The sequence below is a fragment of the Emydura macquarii genome, unplaced genomic scaffold (genome assembly GCF_026122565.2).
Source record: "Emydura macquarii macquarii isolate MOO-44397 ecotype Brisbane River unplaced genomic scaffold, CSIRO-AGI_Emac_v2 contig_1119, whole genome shotgun sequence".
Lineage (NCBI taxonomy): Eukaryota > Metazoa > Chordata > Testudines > Chelidae > Emydura > Emydura macquarii.
In genome coordinates this window covers 8,093,299-8,112,158 of record NW_027131256.1, presented here as the reverse complement: position 1 = coordinate 8,112,158, position 18,860 = coordinate 8,093,299, and the positions used below count along the sequence as shown (strand labels likewise).

General features: G+C 44.2%; 1 protein-coding gene across 8 annotated transcripts; it reads left to right on the top strand.

The window, feature by feature from the left end:
- Window positions 1-4,148: 4,148 nt before the first annotated feature.
- On the top strand, window positions 4,149-17,775 carry CLDND1 (claudin domain containing 1). 8 transcript variants are annotated; one of them, XM_067546077.1, is made up of 6 exons: window positions 4,149-4,266; window positions 4,741-4,906; window positions 7,570-7,868; window positions 9,994-10,101; window positions 10,544-10,681; window positions 10,792-17,775. In XM_067546077.1, the coding sequence occupies exons 3-6, from the start codon at window positions 7,583-7,585 to the stop codon at window positions 11,010-11,012; spliced, it is 753 nt and encodes a 250-aa protein (XP_067402178.1). In that variant the 5' UTR covers window positions 4,149-4,266; window positions 4,741-4,906; window positions 7,570-7,582; the 3' UTR covers window positions 11,013-17,775. The 8 variants fall into 8 exon arrangements, with proteins under 8 accessions (XP_067402178.1, XP_067402185.1, XP_067402182.1 ...); XM_067546078.1 differs by lacking the exon at window positions 4,149-4,266 and adding an exon at window positions 4,319-4,362; XM_067546084.1 differs by lacking the exon at window positions 4,741-4,906 and having other exon boundaries at window positions 4,194-4,266; window positions 7,573-7,868.
- Window positions 17,776-18,860: the final 1,085 nt, after the last annotated feature.

The window sequence follows — 18,860 nt, the reverse complement described above, 5'->3', positions numbered from 1 at the left end:
ATTCGAGGAGCTAATCTCGGTTACCCTAATATCGGACGCCTCAGATATAGGTTGGGGGGCCCGTATCAGTGCAAACCTCGGCACCCAAGGGATCTGGTCGAGAGAGGAGAGGTGCCTGCACATCAGTGTAAAGGAACTTCAGGCCATTTGCCTCGCGTGCAGTGTTCCTCTGCTTCCTCGTGAGCAGGGTGGTACAGGTGCTGACAGACAACACAGTGGCCAGGTACTACATTAACAGGCAGGAGGGAGCCTGCTCTTCAGCCCTCTGCAGAGAAGCTATCCAGCTCTGGGATTTTGTGGTGAGGCACGATTTCCACGTGATAGCCTCTCACCTTCCAGGGGTGAGGAACGACAAGGTGGACCACCTCATCAGGTTATTCTTACCCCATCACGATTGGTTGCTACACCCAGAGGTGGCGTCTATGATCTTCCAGAGGTAAGGCTCTCCCCAGGTGGACCTGTTCATGTCAGCCTTGATCAAGAAGTGCCCACAGTTCTGCTCTCTCCGTGGTCAAGAGGCCGGGTTGATCTCCAACGCTTTCCTCTTGAGCTCCTCATGTTCACATTCCCACCCATTCCTCCCCTGTTCAGAGCCCTGCTAAAGATCAAGAGAGACAAAGCACACATTATCTTAATTGCTCCAGCCTGGCCGCTCCAGCACTCGTTCAGCATGCTGCTGGACCTCTCGATCACCCCTTCTATGGAGCTCCGGAGACAGATGATCTCCTGTCCCTGGACCACGGTCACCTGTGGCTCCCTGTTACCTGGCAGCTCTGTGTGCTTGGGGAACCAGGACACAAAACCCCTACTCTCTCTGGCTCACTTGAATACCGCCCCCTCCCCGCCCCCCCAGCCCCGGCTTGAACTAGAAACCAAAGGCATCTCAATATGAAAAGGCAGTGGAAGACACACCTAAAACCCTCCCAACAACCCCTAGCCTCATCTACATCAAAGATGTAAAAGGAGGCATCTCAAATAGCACATTGAATGGAGAACAGAAGCCTCATCTACATCGAAGATAGAACAAGAATTAGCATAGCGTATGGAGAACCAACCTCCAAAGCAGGGACTGCACTGAACTCTGTGATTGGCAAAGCAGGGACGCACTGCATGATGGGAGATCTCTGCTCTTGATGTAAATTAACCCACACCTGCACACATCCAGCTCTGCAGTTATCAGACCATTCTAGATATTGATATGCAAAACACTGAATCTTCCGGGTTGCATTGTGAGCTCCCTCAAGGAACACGGCCCATAGCCAGGAATCATCAGCTCCTATTGTCCAGCATAAAGAAAACTACTCCGGGATACTTCCTTTAGACATTGTTTACCCATAAACAAATCTGGTGTCTACAAAAACCCCTACCCAAGTTCAAACCTCTGTTCTGATGCCTGGTTCCAAATTCTGCATCAGATCCACTGGAACTTCCCTCTTTCTTGACTGATTGTGTTGGGAGCTCTGCCTGTCTCAAGCACTCCAGACCCTAAGCTGAACAGCCTGTCTCCTGGGAACCTCTGAGCTATACGGAGTGAGACCCCCCACATCTTCCCTCCCCCCTCCGCCCCAACTCTCTCTCTCTCTTTTAGTTCAGGCATAACTTTCTACTTTTATAATCAAACATGGGATAGCTTTCTCCAGTACCCCAACTGTAATTGTGTAGTATTGTAAGCGTTTGATTGTTTTTCTCTCCTTACATGGTATCACTGTTAGTGTCTTAAGTTTTATATACCTGGCAATAAAATAACTGTTATAATCAAGTTGGTTGCCTCTCTCTCTCTCCAAACCGCATTTACTCCTTTGTGTTCTTGGCTTCCCTATCTTGCTCTGCAGCAACACTTCTTTTACCTAAGCCAAAGATCCCTGGAGTGCCCAAAATTCCTATGGGGTTTGCTCATCAAGGGGGTTACTGCTAGAATAATTGTAGAGTGAGGAGGGAGGCAGCTGAGAAGTGCTGCTCTGCCTAGCCTACGGAGTCCAGGGGCATATAAGGGTGGCAGCTGAAAGTGCTGTTTGACCCAGCCTGATTGAGTCCAGGGGCATATAAGGGGGTTAGCCGAAAAGTGCTGTTTAGACCCAGCCTGCCCAGAAGTGTGCTCTATTATGGTGTGGTCCAAAGGGGCATATAAGGGTGGCCACTGAAAGTGCTGTGTCACCCAGCCTGATGAGTTCAGGGACATATAAGGGGTCAGCTGAGAGTGCTGATAGCCCGGTCCGCTCAGACGCACTTGGTTAATCTGGAATGTGTATGTGTATCTGTGGGGGGTTTATTTGACTCTGGGGCTGGAGGAACCCAGCCCTGAAAACCTTAGGTCGTGCAGGATAGCTCCATTGGAAGGGGACTTGTAGCCGTATGAACACACAAGTAACACAAACAGTACATTAATAGAATCACACACCCCAAGTAACACAAGCAGTACATTAATAGAATCACGCCTCCCACCCTTCCAGGAAGGTAACCCTAATAAATGAGCACACCCCAAGGTGAAGGGGAAGTCTGGTAACAACCCGAACCTGGACTCCCTGCACCTCACAGCGTGGAGGCTCTGTGGCTGACTGAAGGCAAGCGAGCCTGCTCGGCACAGGTCCAGCAAGTCCTACTTGGCAGCAGGAAGCCTTCTACGCAGGTCATGTATCGGGCTAAGTGGAGATGGTTTACTGTTGGGCGGAGTCCTGGGGTATCCTGCCTAGCCTCTCACCTACACAGGCGATCCTGGAGTATTTGATTCAGCTAAAGCTCCAGAGACTGATGGTGGACTCCTTGAAGGTTCACCTAGTGGCTATTTCGGCCTTCCATCAGCCGCTAGAGGGGAGATCGCTGTTTCCCCACCTGATGTCAATTAGGGTCCTCAAAGGGGTGGAGAGGCTCTATCCGCAGGTCCGTGACCCGGAACCTCCCTGGGATCTCAACCTGGTCCTCTCGCAACACACAGGGGCCCCCTTTCAACCCATGATTTCATGCCCACTGCTCATGCCCTTCTGGAAGATGGCCTTCCTGGTGGCCATTACCTCTGCAAGGAGGGTCTCCGAGATTTAGGGCACTGACCTCAGAGCCTCCCTATATGGTATTTTATAAAGATGAGGTTCAGTTGAGGCCGCACCCAGCCTTTCTGCCCAAGGTGGTTTCCCAATTTCATTGTAACCAGGATATTTTTCTCCCCGTGTTTTTTCCCAAACCTCACGGTTCGGAGGAGGAGAGGAGATGGCATTCGCTGGACGTGAGATGGGCCCTGACTTTCTACAGCGAGCACATGAATCCGTTCTGGAGATCCATGCAGCTCTTCATCACAGTGGCTGACTAGATGAAAGGCTCACCTGTCTCCACTCAGCACATCACCTTGTGGCTAACATCCTGCATCAAGTTCTGCTATGAGCAGGTGACAGTGCCGCTTCCGGGAACCATCACAGCTGAGAGGGGTCATTTTCTATGTTTGGTGCCAGGTTAGGATACCTGAAATGCTGTTTTATGGGCTGTTTATGTCCGGGGTGGTAATTGTTGCCAACACTAGTGATTTTTATTGCTGGACTCACACTCTTTGTTATTTTCCTTAGAGCCCCCCCAGTTCATGCAGTCGGGGCATCATGTGAGAATCTCGGCTCGCATTTGAAAAGCAATGTACGGATCTCGCCCTCCGTGGGGCAGGGAAAATCTGGGAGACGCGACCCACTTACGTCATCTAAGGAATGTTTACCAACGATTGTTTTAAGTCACGATTTGTACAGCAAGCTCATGAAAGTGGTGCCCTGACTGGTGAGCTGCAGGCGACCAGCTCCGGCCCCACTGGGGGAACTGCACCCCAGCTGGCAAAGGCTGGCTTTCTTTCCTCAGGGGTGAGGAGACCCGGCCAGGCTGGGTGCCAAATACGTTACAAGGTCCTGGCTCTGGGTTGCCCAGGCCCAATGTAGCTGCCTGTGACCCTGCCCTGCCACAGGGCTGCTCCCTGTCCCACCACCACCTAGGCGCCTTGTCCAGCCAGTCACAGACTACAACTCCCAGCATGCGCTGCGAACAACCCTCCGCGGGAACGAACCACATGCCCCAGGATGCCCCGCGCGGAGGATACCGCGAGCGCCGAGGAGGAGCCAGCGGGGCACCGCACTAACTACAAGTCCCAGCGTGCCCTGCGCGGCGGCGGTTGAGGGATGAGCGCGTGCGTCTGTCTCCGCCGGACTTCTCCAACCCCCTCCCCATTCCTCGCGTGGTGCGGGGGTGAGAGACGGAAACGGCGCCGCGGAGTCCGGAAGGGGGGAGCGAAGGGGGTGGAAGGTGAGTGCGGGGAGGGCCCGGCCCGGCCCGGCCCGGCGGGGAGGGGCTGTGGGTAGTTGGGAGCACTTGGCGGGGGACGCTCGCGGGGAGGAGGAGGTAAGTGGGGGTGGGGCGGAGACGGGACTGTAGAGTGGGGGAGGGGAGAGTGCGCGGGGGGGACTGTAGAGTGGGGGCGGGGCGGGGGAGTGCACTAGGGGAGATGATGGTCCCCCCCCCCTTCTGATGATTTTGTGCCTTATTGGTTTTTATTCCCTTATCATTTTTCCCCCGCCCTCATCTCAAATCACACCCCATCTCCAATCCCCCCAGTCTCCCTGTCTCAGAGGCTGGTCACCTCCCCCCAGCTGGAAGAGGACAACTCGATGTCATGAAAAGACCCCTGTCTGCACCCCCGTCCTCCCTGCGAACAGCATGTGTGAGCTAAGGGACCCTGTCTGCTTAAAAGTCATATTCTCTCCTTTTGTTAATCTTCAGAACATTATTCATCGCATCGCTGGTTAGCTGAGAAATCATCACAAAGGACAGAGTTTGAGCAGCTCAATGAATTCTTCATCCATTTGTTTATATGGTTGGTGTATCTTGGTCAGTGAAACTGGACTGGCCAGTCCTGCTTCCTGGGTGTGAGCTTGGTGGTGTGTTGGTTAGTACTACAGACAGGAATTTTTGCATTCAAGCAAATGTCGTTTGTTGATTTTTTTTTTTTTTTTTAATTAACAATTTTATAAGGCTAGTTATTTTAATAAAGTCAAACATTAGGCTTAAATTACCTTATTTATGTCCCTCTAAAGAGATCATTATTTGTGAACTAATCGTGTTTTTAAGAGAAAGCTGAATGAATGGAGCCTTTAGAGCAGATGGAAAATTTGCACTTAATTTTTCTGCTTCTTACAAAAAACAAATAAAATGCACAACGAACTCGGTTCCAGTGATCCCAGGGCAGTTCAGGGGCAGAATTTTGTTACTTTCCAACAACCTCCACCCCATATGAGCCTTAAAAACAGTGCCCTGTTTTCATCCTGATACACAGGGGGCCAGTCTATGCTAGAAGCGCTATATGCCGCATCACTGCAGCTTTAGTGCGTCTGGTGAAGACGCTCTATGCTGACGGGAGAGAGCTCTCACGTCGGCATAATAATTCATTTCCATGAGAGACACTAGCTATGTCAGCAGGAGAAGCTCACCCAGCAATATAGCGCTGTATACACCGGCGCTTAAATCAGTATAACTTTAGTCTCTCAAGGGTGTGAATTACTCACACCCCTGAGCAATATAAATTATACGGAAGTAAGTGGTAGTTTACAGAAGCTCAAGGAGGATCACCACATTGCAGGACTTCTGATGAAAGTAAAAATGGGTAAATAGGGCATTCTGGGATTTTCCTCCATCACTTCTGAAAAGAAGCATGTTTTGTGTAAATTTGCTGCTGTGACAGAGGCATTCTGATTTTAGTGCAATAGAGGAAATGAGAAGTTTAATAATTGGGAGTGGAGTCAGTGCTAATTTGAGTTTTTTCAAAGTATTTTCTGTCTTAAATTAAATTCTCTCTGAGTGAGTGCTATTTTCCTGGATGTAGATACCAAAGGTGCAGTGCAGCCATTCTCTGATTATGTGTTTTGTTTATAGGAGTAAAACCAAGGCCCCGATCAGTACCCAAGATGTTTTTCCGTAATGTCCTGAGCAAATTTCAGTTGGGTATTTGCATTCCCCCTATCTCAGTTAGATACATTATTCTTCAACAATTCACTGAGAACCCTGCTAAGGTGTGCTGCTGGTTCCACCCCAGCGTTGGAATAATTCAGCTGGACTATTCTATCCACCTTCTCTTTGGCTTTCCAAGCTCCCATCTCTCCTATCCTCCTATCTTCCTTTCTTGTTGCTCTAAATGTGATTTTCCTTTTTTTTAATTCTCTGTGATGACTTTTGCTTTTCTTCTATATAAAATATAAGCTACTTTTTGCTGAAAGTTTTCACTCCATCCTTTATCACCTCCTCACCTCTTTCGTCACCTGCTGCTTTGCAAACAGCTTTTTTCCTGTGTGCTGTATCTCCTTCACCCATTTCATACTTTGGGCATTCTTTCACTCCTCCTCCTCTTCTTGTTGAATCAATGTACATTGATCTCCCTCCCTTACCTATGTTAATAAAACCAAAAAATATTTGACAAAGCATTCCAGCTTCATGTCCGTATGCTGCTGTGTGGTAATGCTTTGTGTCCATCATTCTTTTTTAGACTCTAAATTCACTTGTCACTACTCAGATTGCATAGAACCAGCTACACTGACAGACTCAGTGCTACCAAAATACACCCTTTGCAAAGCAATTTTAGATTCTTGTGGACAAAAGGGAAAAGTGTGAGACATTGCTACTAAGCTTTATAAATCTTTATAATTCCCTCCACCCTCCCATCCACTGAGGGTGTGTCTACGTTTCAGTTAGACACCCATGGCTGGCCCGTGTCAGGTGTCAGCTGGCTCTGGCTCACGGGGCTTGGGCTAAGAGGCTGTTTAATTGCAGTGTAGACGCTTGGGCTGCAGTCCGAGCGCTGGGACCCTCCCACCTCATGAAGTCCTAGAGCCCAGGCTACAGCCCTAGTCTGAACATCTACACCAGATTTAAACAGCCCCTTAGCCTGAGTCAGCTGGCATGGGCCAGCCATGGGTGTCTAATTGCAGTATAGACATACCCTTGGTTACTTCCCATCTTTAAATCTCAATTTAAAGCACTTTCTATATGCTTTGGTGCATAACTGACACTTTATAAAGGATTTTATGGTATGGCATAAATATTTAAAACTGTCCATTTTCCTACTCCTTGTGTTCTGTCCCAAGCAGTTATTTTATTGTCTCTGCTTCCTAGCCCTACTGAGTCTTGCCTGGGGCTAGAAGCATGACTGCTTCTCTTATGTAAATGAATATACCTGTGGTAATTGAGCATGAGAAGCTATCTCTTGCAAATGAAGATGCGTTGGGTGTGGGCACTGTAATGGGCAGGCAGACAAATGCAGTAGAATTACTGTGGTAGAAGGGACCTTGGTTAACATTTCATCTTAAATATTCACTGAACGCTTTGGCCATTTATAATCAGCTAAAGGCTCAGGATTTGGAAGGAAACATTGCTCCTTCATTGCTGCATGTTGCACAAGAAAAGGAAGAGATGTTATAATGCATCTGGAGAGGGACTGGTCAAAGGATAAAGGGAGAAGTTTTATCCCAGCAGGGTCAACCTTGTTCTTGGTCTCAGGGGGGAAGGGGGTTACTATTATTATGAATTGATCCTTTGTGTTTCTCACACTTTTTTTTCCAGCAGTTGAGACGCCATGATGGATAACCGCTTTGCTACAGCTCTAGTAATTGCCTGTGTGCTCAGCCTCATTTCCACTATCTATATGGCGGCCTCAATCGGCACAGATTTCTGGTATGAGTACCACAGCCCATCACCAGCCGAAAATGCCAGCGAACTTGGCAAGGGTATTTGGGATGACTTCATCAGTGAGGAAGATGAGAAGATTTATACAGATGCACTCTTCCGGTACAATGGCACGGTTGGATTGTGGAGGAGATGTATCACTGTGCCCAAAAACTCTCACTGGTACAGCTCACCAGGTAAACCAGTCCATCCTCCAAATATCATTTCCCCCCATCTTCCCTATTCCTTCCTGCCTTAAGCTGCAATTTAAGGGCTGGATATCAAACACACATTTCCTCAAAATGAATCTATGCCACTTCACTTTTCCAGAAAGCTTCTCTGGTTGTTAAACAATTAGGGCAATTATAAAGTTTTAAAGATGCAAAAGATAATGTAGCTACCAGTGTGCGTTAGAGAGCCAAGATTTGATATGTTAAGGGTTTGTCTATACTTATAGCGCTGCACTGATGCTACCTATGCCAACGGGAGAGCTTCTCCCATCAGTGTAGATATTCCACCTCCTTGAGAGATGGTATGGTAGCTATGTTGGTGGGAGAAGCTCTCCTGTCGACATAGCGCTGTCTACATGGGGGGTTAAGTTGATATAACTGCGTTGCTGAGGGGTGTGGATTTTATACCAACATAAGTTGGTAGTGTATAGCAAGCCTCAGTTTCCTCTTAAGGTTAATCCAGTGTAATTTGGTTTTTTCTGTACTTTATTTTCCAACTGGGAAAAATGTCACTTAGAGAGAGTTAAAGTGAGAGTAAATACTACTTTCAAAAGTGAAAGTGTTATTGTTTCTAACACATTTTTAAAGTAACTTTTTTTTACTGTTTTCCCCAGTTTTTTAGAGGAAAACAGCGTGAATAGAGAGAGCAGGGCTGGACATTTTCTCACAATTTCTAAATGAAAAATTATGACTACACTGAGAAATTCTGTGTTCTTGAAATTTTTCATTTAGAAACTGTTTATTTTGAAAAATGAAAAATTGTCTTATTTTCCCATGGAATCATTTTCAGTGAAGCCCTGTTTTTAATTAAGGATATTTTTTTTAAAAATTACAACCAGCCAATCTCAAAAGCATCTTTTAGAACTTCAGAGTGGCCATGAACTTACATTTTCATTGAGAATAAACACCATGACATGTTTAAAGAAATTTGTTTTAGAAATAACAGAAGTAGAAGTGTTTTTAAAAAGTGCACTTGTGGTCAATGAAACGTTTAACAAGGCATTGAGCTCTGCACATTGCGGTAAACACAGCTACTTTATTTAGAAGTCTGATTTAAAGAATAAAGAGTGTTGACCATACAATATTTGGGTATCATGCATCACACTTACTCCAATCTGTTACTTCAGTAAGTGCTGGTGCAGACCTCTCTAGATTGTCTGGAGGTGCTGCATATTTTAATTTTATATCACACACTGAAATAAATGCACAACACATTTATGTTAATGGAATATCAGTATAAAGGAAAAAGTTATGGTTGCATAGTTAAGCACTCAGAAGTTGAGGAAGAGCCAAAGTTGTTAACTGCCCATGGGGAGCCAGTTATACCCTTTCTATGAGAGTATTTATCACAGATCACAGTCTCTCTCAAAATACAATATTCTGTTTTTCTACAACTGTAGATATGCAAGCAGCATCTTGCAATTTCTTTTCCATTCTGTTCTAAAAATACTTTTTGGCCAAGTCTGTTTATTGACTTAGATCAAAGCAGTTATCATATTCAAATTCTAAGATAGTGACTTTAATAATTTGGTCAGCACCCACATATTAGATACTTTATTTTCAACCAGCACTACTATCTTCCTGAGGTCTCATCAAGGGATGAGGCAGTTGGATATGAAGCTAGCTTGGCAGAAAACTTGCAAGCACAATTTTTCAATATTACTGTCTGATGCAATACTTAATCTCTAGTAAGCTCAGTTTACTATTACAACTCCTAATGATGAGACTCATTAAAATGAGCCTCTGATTCAGAGTGTGACAGAGTTGTTTATCCTTCTGACAAGGGGACATAGTGCTCTTAAATCAGGAAAGAAATGAGTGCTGAATTGTGAAGGAGTTATTTACTGCACTGACTGTAAATATGTGATGTGAATTGATCCAGGAAGCAGTGGGATAAGGGGGAGTGGCTAGTCTCTGTAAAGATTACTTCTGAGAGCTGTTCTCACCCTAAAACTAGAGTTAGAAGGATTTCTCATGTTTAAAAAAAAAAAAAAGAAGGCAGATAGTGGGTAGGGGCGGGGTTGGTAAATGAAAATAAGGAACAAAACCAACAGTGATTATTGTTTTTGTTTGTTTGTTTTTTGCCCCCCAGAAACTGATATGGTCAGAAACTGCATCAGTTTTTCCCTTTCCGATCAGTTTGTGGAGAAGTACTTGGAGCCCGGGAACCACAATAGTGGCAGTGACCTGAACCGGACCTGTAAGTGCCTTTCATCTCTGGCAGGTAGATGTGTGGGATAAAGGGGGCTGGAAAGGAAAAGAGAGGCCATTTTCACTTCCAGATGCAGTCACTAGTGAGAAAAGTAACTCTTCTGCCCATCTCAGCTAATGCGTCATGTAATAACCCTGGGTATTAATAATGATGATTTGAAAGCGAGGGTAGGCGCTTTGTTTCTTTACTTTAGGAAAGGGTTAATTCAGAGAGCTGTGTTGTGGGAAAGCTCAGTACATGAACACAGATTAAAGTTCCTCCCTCACTTCTCACAGGAGGCAGTGGTACTTCCTAGCTAAGGTTGGAGGTCCCTAATGGAGTAGTGTATGGGGATGAACATAGATGGGGAGGGAGAATGTCAGACACTGACATGTCTTTAACATACCTGTGGGGTTGTGTGTGCATCTCTCTCTCTTTGTCTCATATACAGATCTTTGGCGTTTTCAGTTCCTCCTGCCCTTTGTCAGCCTAGGCCTGATGTGCTTTGGGGCATTGATTGGCCTTTGTGCTTGTGCCTGTCGCAGCCTCTACCCTGCCATTGCCGTAGGAGTCCTACATTTCCTTGCAGGTGGGTCCTGTTACATACTCCAACCCTCTCCCGACAGTGTGACTTCCCTGACAATGTCAGCCAGGGCATCTGTGCTGTGAGCTGATTGTCCTGTACTGTTCATTCCCCAGGTCTGTGCACACTGGGCTCAGTCAGCTGCTACGTAGCTGGAATTGAGCTACTCCACAAGAAGCTGTCCCCACCTAAGGAGGTGCAGGGTGAATTTGGCTGGTCCTTCTGCCTGGCTTGTGTCTCAGCTCCTTTACAGTTTATGGCTGCTGCCCTCTTCATTTGGGCAGCTCGTACCAACAGGAAGGAATTCACGCTCTTGAAAGCATACCGTGTAGCATAAAGGGGTTGCTTCATTAATGGCCAGTTGCTGTTCACAGTATTTTGTTTCAATGTTATAGACCTCTTCCCAGTCATACCCCCATACTTTTCTTCTTTTGGTCGGGTACCTGCTCCATGTACTGCGTGCTTCTTGCCAGTTGAGTGTTAGTGGTTGGCAGGTTTTGAAGACAAAGGCCTCTGGGCCAAATTACCAAACCTGAACAGCTTTCTCTTGCCAGAATACAGGCTTTTATTGTACAATTTTTTTAAAACGGAAATCCTTTTATTTGGTTGTGGAAATAGTCATGATCGAGAGCTCATCTCCCTTTTTAATTATACTACCCTAACTGGACCACTTGCATCTAAAGCTGATCTGGAAAAACAGGAGAGGCATTGTGGGGGAAAAGATGAATAGAGAAGGAAGAGAGAGAGATGCAGGAGAAGAATGAGAGAACTGCAGAGCGTGGATAATAGAGAATTGGGCTCTACATGTTATGAGATTCCAGCAGGTGATGCCCCGTAATAGTGCCATGCAGAGATGACATGCAGAATTGTGTGTAGAAATGTTATGGCTACATCTATGTTATAATCTAGTTTGTATTTCTTTCTCTTACTCTCACTAATTTCTCCTCTCAGCCTCTTCTGACCAAACGGATATTATTGGGGCAGTCAGCTGTGGCTATTTTGCTTTCTGTAAAATAGGGCCCCTCCTTTACTGGTTGAAAGGACAGCCCTCATGCAAGGTTTGGATTTAATTTGGGTGATGTGTGTGTGTGTGTATATATATATATAAATAAATCTAACTTTTTAAAGCTTATTTATTTACCCAATGTAGCACACACCAGGTTTTTTTAAAATGTGCTGCTTGCCCCATACCTGTTTAAAACTCATAAATAAACCAGAGTAAAGGCTCAGAAATTTTATCAGAATTTGAATTTGATGGAAAAAGGGAATGGCCTAAGAGCGATTAATACAATCTTGTTTACTCACTGATATTCATAGTGTTCAAAAATGGAAGAGCTGTGACCAGATTCTATACAAACCTTTTTCTCTTTGCCTTAGGAACTCTCCAGTGGAGGAAGAGAGAGAGTCGTTTGGGTCTTTTTTTAAATCCCTTAATCTTAAAGGAGGGTGCCTGATCATCTTTAGATCTTTCCCTTTCCATTCTCTTTGAGTTAGAGGTGGAAAAACCTTAGATTCCAGTTAGCTCATCCCATACATAAATCTGCCCTTTAACTGCTCAGAGTCCGTCCAGCCTTTCCTGCACGTCTTGGAGGAAAACAAGGCCAACATTCAGAAGAGTAAATAATCCTGTTCCCAGTTGGCTAACAAGTTTTAAACCTCTTCTTTTCTTGTTGTGAGTTTGATTTTTTTTTTAAATCACTCATTGAAAGTGAATTGAGTTGTAACAATTTTCTGAACAAGAGTGAGTACCTGTTAGGGCTGCATTTGCTGATTCACCACACTGAACCTGATTTTCCTGTCTCTCATCTATGTAAATCTACAGTAATTCCATTTCAGTAGAGTTACTCTGGATTTGCACTGGTGTATCTAAGAGCAGCAGAAGTTAGCTCCTCTTCCTTTGCTGGGCAAACAGAATCCTTCTACTCTTGTAGCAACTGTCAAAGTATGACAAGATTGTTATTTTGTGTTCAGTAGAAGAAAACACTTCAGCAGAAGAAAGTGTAATATTTAAACATACTTACACTGATGTACTCTGCTGCTTAAAACGGGCATATGCTGAGTAGCAGCGTGTGAGCTAAATAGTACAGTGCCTCTCCACCCTTTTGGAATTAATCATTTGAAAGATTTTACACAGTTGTCTCTGTACTCAAACCAAATCACTGTGTAAAGGGATAACTTAAACAAAAATAAAACTGGCAGTTGGAAGAACGTACTGATCATGTGCAATGCCTTATTATACTGTGATATACCAAGCTCAAACTAAGTGCTAACGAGTTCCTGGATGTAACTGTGTATACTTCAGCATCCATACTTCTATCCAAAGGTATCATGCACATAAGAGCAGCTATACTAGGTCAGACCAATGATCCATCTAGCCCATTATGCTGTCATCCAACAGTAGCCAATGCCAGGTGCTTCAGAGGGAACAAACAGAACTGGTAATCATCAAGTGATCCGTTCTATCACCCATTCCATGTTCTGGCAAAGAGCAAGCCCTGTCTATCCTGGCTAATAGCCATTGATGAACCTATCCTCCATGAACTTATTTAGTTCTTTTTTGAATCCCATTATAGTCTATTATAGGCAATCCCTTTGGAATTATAGTCTTTGGTCTTCACAACATCCTCTGGCAAGGAGTTGACTGTGTGTTGTGTGAAGAAACACTTCATTTTAAACTTGCTGCCTATTAGTTTCATTTGGTGACCCCTAGTTCTTGTATTATGAGAAGGAGTAAATAACATTTCCTTATTTACTTTCTCCACACCAGTCATGATTTTATAGACTTCTATCATATCCCCCCTTAGTCATCTTTTTCCAGTTGAAAAGTCCCAGTCTTATTAATCTCTCCTCATATGGAAGCTTTTCCATACCCCTAATCATTTTTGTTGCCCCTTTCTGTACCTTTTCGAATTCCAATACATCTTTTCTGAGATGGGGCAATGAGATATGCATGCAGTATTCAACATGTGGGTGTACCATGGATTTATAAAGAGGCAATATATTTTCTGTCTTATCTATCTGTTTCCTAATGATTCTCAACATTGTTAACTTTTTTGACTGCTGCTGCACATTGAGTAGATATTTTCAGAGAACTATCCACAATGACTCCCAAGATCTTTCTTGAGTGGTAACTGCTAATTTAGACCACATCATTTACATCCAGCATGGGTGTTCACCATGGTGTTAAGAAATGGCTAGAGCTGGCTTTGGAATTCAGCCAAGGGATAGGATCAATTTCCAAAGCCTCTTGCAGCAATAATGTTAACACGTAGTACTCCCAGTGCTTCATGGGTGCTAATAGAACAGCCATTAGGAGATATTCAACTACCAATCTGTGATATAGTGACTAAGTTAGTGCTGTGTTGTAGGTTTGGTGCTCTGATCCTTGCCCCTGTGGGGATGATCCCCTCTTATGAGTGCAGGGAGCTTTACAAAATGAAAGGAGGCAGACATCTGTGATGCCTGAATGCCATAATTCTAAAGCCAACACCTGAAATGTCAGCTGCTGCATAAAGAAGAGATTTAGCACCCTGTTTAGTAGTGCCTTTCCCTCTGTTCCCAAAAGGTCTAGATTGGTGTTGCCTCCTTCCTTCTCCAAAATATCCCAACAGAGCTAATATCTACACAGAGAGAGAGTGATAAATTCTTCTCTGCAGAGCCTAAGAGTAACCAGAGAGCTTCTAGTTACTGGTTTGTGACCTGATCTGTGTTTTTCAGACGTTAGTTCCCTTGGGGTGATCTTCTCTGTGGTTGTCTCCTTCCCCTTTCCTCTGAGGAGCTAAGACGTGTGAACCCTCACTGTGACATTATCTATTTGGATCAAAAGGAAAGGAGGTGCTGTTATTCGCTCCCTTTGGAAAGGTAGAGGAGCTGCTATTGCCTATTAGTCTCTACCCAGTTCTCTCTGTGCTATTACTTAATAAATGGTTGGTATTGTAGCTCTCAGCTTTCCTGCATCAGGTCCATGATAGTGCAGTTTACAGTCAAGCTAGCCTTTTTTTTTTTCTTTCTTTCTTTCTTTCAGCCAGATGAGTGTCAATGTTCTGCATCCTTAATTCCTTTTCAGCCTAACCCAGGGGACCCCTCTCTCTTTATGGAGCCAGATGCTATTTTTTCTTCTGAAGTGTAAATCTGTAGTTAGTGCTTCAGCATTTGAGAAACATCTCTTTTGACACTCTGTAATGGGATGTCCACTCCAGATAAGGCCTGAATGGGTAAATTAGGCCAATTAACCTATAGGCTGCACCTGGAGGAAAGCTAGGGAGTGCTAAGGCCTAAGTGGCTGATGAAGTCCAGCTGGAGGAGTGTGGCCAGGTTTATAAAGCCAGGAAGCTGGCAACAGAAAGGGGCTGCAGGGAAATAGTCCACAGTCACTCCCTGGGAGAAGGGAGGCGTGGTTGAGGCTAACGAGACAGGTAGCATATGGTTACTCCCTGGAAGGTGAGATTTGCGGTGGACAAACCCAGAGGAGTTGGAAGAGCCAGAAGATATGGAAACGGCTCAGGGAAAGACAGCAAGGTTCAGGAGGGAACAGACCTTGGTTGCTGACTAGAGGGTCCCTGAACTGGAACCCGGAGTAGAGGGCAGGCTCATGTTCCCCAACCAGCACTGAGGGAATGGCACCTTGGACAGTGAATGGGAAGGTTACCTGAGACTGCTGGTGAGAAGAGACTTTGATTCTCTCCCGAAAGGGGAATCAATGTAGTGACCAGGTTGGAGGCTCGAGTCAAAGAGGAGGCTGCGGTTCCTGGAATGAGAGAGAGGAAGAGACAGAATGTGACTGCCAGAAGTGATGTCAGTGTGGGAGAGCTCATCCCCAGAACCATTACAAAATTGTGCCATCCAGCAGTGAGTAGCGTCCTCTGTCACACACTCATTGCAGTATATAAAAAGAGGGAACCCTGAATACCTGTTTTTTTCCGACATCTACATTAAACTCAAAGTGCTAAAAATAAACCCCAAAAATGAAATTAATAAATCCTGAAAAACAGAAGCCAAAATTCTGTTGCAGGTTCAGGACCTACATAGGTAATTCACAGATACTAAAAGACGAGAGAAAGATGATACAATTGGAAAACTGAAGGAAAAGATAAGGGGGGTGAGCCAAAAAGCGGCAGGCTTACATTATAAAATATCTCCGGGCCTGATTATAACAGATGCTGAGCACCCTTGATTCCTGTTGACTTCAGCTCAGCACCTCACATGATAGAGTTCAGAGAGAGAGAGAGATGAGAAAGAGAGAAGCTTTGGAAGAGGGGGAGAAACTGCGTAGTTATATCACTAACGTGCAGGACAAGAGGAGTGAAATTCTGAAGACACTTCAAGATAAAGGGAGACATTTAAATAGCATGAAGGCAAAGGAGAGAAAGTAACCCTGGGGTATTCAGCTGTGCCTTCAGAGGGTGAGTGTGTTTGATTAGAGAAATGCTTGTGGTATTTCAGAGCAAGCTGACTGAGTACTCCAACTCTTAGAATAGTGGGTAACCAACTTAATAAATTCAGTCACCACTACTTTGCAGAGTTCAGTACTTCAATGTTTTTCTGTTAGCGATTGAGAAGCAGATATTTTGAAGCTCTTTGAACATTGGGCTTGTTATCCTGTCAGCACAGAGAAACCACTCGGAACACAGAATTGCCAGGGTTAGCAGAGATCTGCACAGAGCAGGGAAGTGGTTAAAATAGCTACATTTAAAACAACATTTCCCCTTCAGTGAAATGATGGGCACTCAGTTCCACAGTTGAGAATTAGTCTTTATTAGTGCAGTCATGCAGAAATTCCCCATCAATGTTATGAGAGAGATTGCCGAAAACATCCCAAGAAGAAGAATCAGTGGATCCCAGAACTTTCACAAAAATCTAGAGAACAAGAACATAAAAATCTTGAGAACAAATTCTTTCTGGGTCTTTGATTTTCTTCTACAATTTCTTCATTATTTATCTGTGGAAATAATAGAGAGAAACCAAAATGTATCTGATTCAGTAAGGAATAGTGGATTTATTCCCTGGGGAAATCTATGGGAATGACCAGCTGAATGTCAGCCTCTAAACACACACAAGTCTTTTGATGTGAATCTAAACAAACAGTTCTTAAAGGAGCTGCTGTTTGTAATCATCTCCTAATCTACCATTGAATGTGTCAATCATAGGGCCAAATTGGAAAAAATAAGGTACTGCACCTTAACTGGTAATGATAAACCAATGGATCATTCATGTAAAAATACCCTTTTAAGAAATTACGTTTAGGATATGGACGAGGCCTCTCGATCATCAGGTCCATGTCTATGCTAAAGGTTTCCCACAGGTCATTTTTCTTGTGTTTTGTCTCATCTTGGTGTAGATGTCCCAGAGGCATGATTCACCTTTAGTTTTCCTTTTCTGAATTTGATCCCATTATTTTTACACACTAAAGACCATACAATCTCAGTGTAAGACTAGTAATGGACATTCCCCTGCTTATCAGTTCTTATATTTGTCTGACACATCTAACACCAAGTTATACATTGACTTGCAATCTCTGTTTTACCATACTCAATCAATTCTATGATTTAGAGCAATGAGTGTTGAAAAGGTATTTCCTGTCCTTTAGTATTATGTGAGCACATCTGGCACCTGTTGTTTATAGTGAAACTCTGAAATGAACATCCATGGCTTATTGTCTTTACATTTCAGATAGATTCTCTTTCTTCTTATATGTATTTCCCTGCTAGTGTCGTTTGTGTATTTCAGATTATGTTCTCTTTCTTTAATCAACTCATTCTTTTCTCTATCGGAATAACTGCAACTCAGTAACATTAATACAAATAAGAGCTAATGTGGAACCTTCCTGTATTTTTAAACAGAAGCTTTCAAAACCTCAAACGTACATTTCTACAGCAATGCTAGCCTTGGTGGGAAATAAATTATTTAATTATGTAGCTGTACAGACACCACATGTGGCAGTGAGAGCCACATGATAAACTGCAGACCCATGTGATAAATCATACTTATGAGGGAAATGCTTTTCCAGCCTTTTTCTTTTTTCTTTTCTTACTTTTCATATGGTGTCGTCTTTTCTTCTCTACAAATTTAAATGTGGATATATTAAATGGATGTAGAATATTGTCTCTTGTATCTTACTGTTTGGAAAAAGATAAGTTCACTGTATTTTGTATCATTTTATTCATGAAGGGAAAAAAAACCCTTTTATTTTCTAATGAACCAATCTCTACAAATCTATGACTTTAAAACAATAAACATATTTTAAAAGTATTTAAAATAGTCACCAAAAGAACAAGATTGATTCTAGTGATTCTTTCAGAATCCTTTAATGGCTGGGCCTTGCCACAGCATAATGGTATTGGGTGCTGTGCACATCTTGTTGCTATGTGTACAGCCCATTGGAACTGGACACAATACATCTGAACTCTTGCAAGCACCTCAACCACTGAGTGATCACTGAAAATCACATCTGCTAAGGAGCCTTTCTGTGCTGCTTATCTCCCACAAATGACTGTGTCCTTAATGTTAACCCTCTTCACTGTTATGGGTAGCCTATATATTTGAAAAAGAACTTCTTGTTGTGTGATGGACAGAAAACTAATACTCTCTTAACATGAATCCTGGTCTGGGACCATTAACCAGTTATGATTTTACCTTTACTCCCTCTGAGTTTACAGGGTTAAACCATAGAGCTGCTAAACCCCTCCCCCTCATTCCTAGAAAGAATCAGAAAGCGCTGTGCTAGGGAAGGAGAGAGTGGATGTCATGCTGGAGGGAGCTTTCTGTGCCCTACTGCCTGCCTGTCCCCTGGGTTGGAACCTGGTGTCTTTGAACCTTAGGCTATGTCTACACAGTAGTTGGAGTGTGATTTTCCGTGAGTGCTTGTGGTATCTGGTGTCTGCAAGGAGAGGGATCCCTGTATCTGTTGGAAACAGCCTCCTGTGCACAGACCACAAGGGAATTGCTGCACTCCCCCTTCGTGTGCTGCTTACAGTAGGAGTTGTGAGTCGGGGCAGCTGGGAGATGCGGCTCCATGGGATGGGGAGAGAAAGAAGAAGGAAAGCTAGCCGGCAGCCATGGGGCAGTATGGAAGGGAGGGGAGGTTGGTCAGCTTCAGCCCACTAGGGAATATTGCGCCCCCCTCCCCCCACAAAAAAAAACCCCAACAGCCAGTGCATGGAGGAGGTCTGTCATCTACATCTCATCA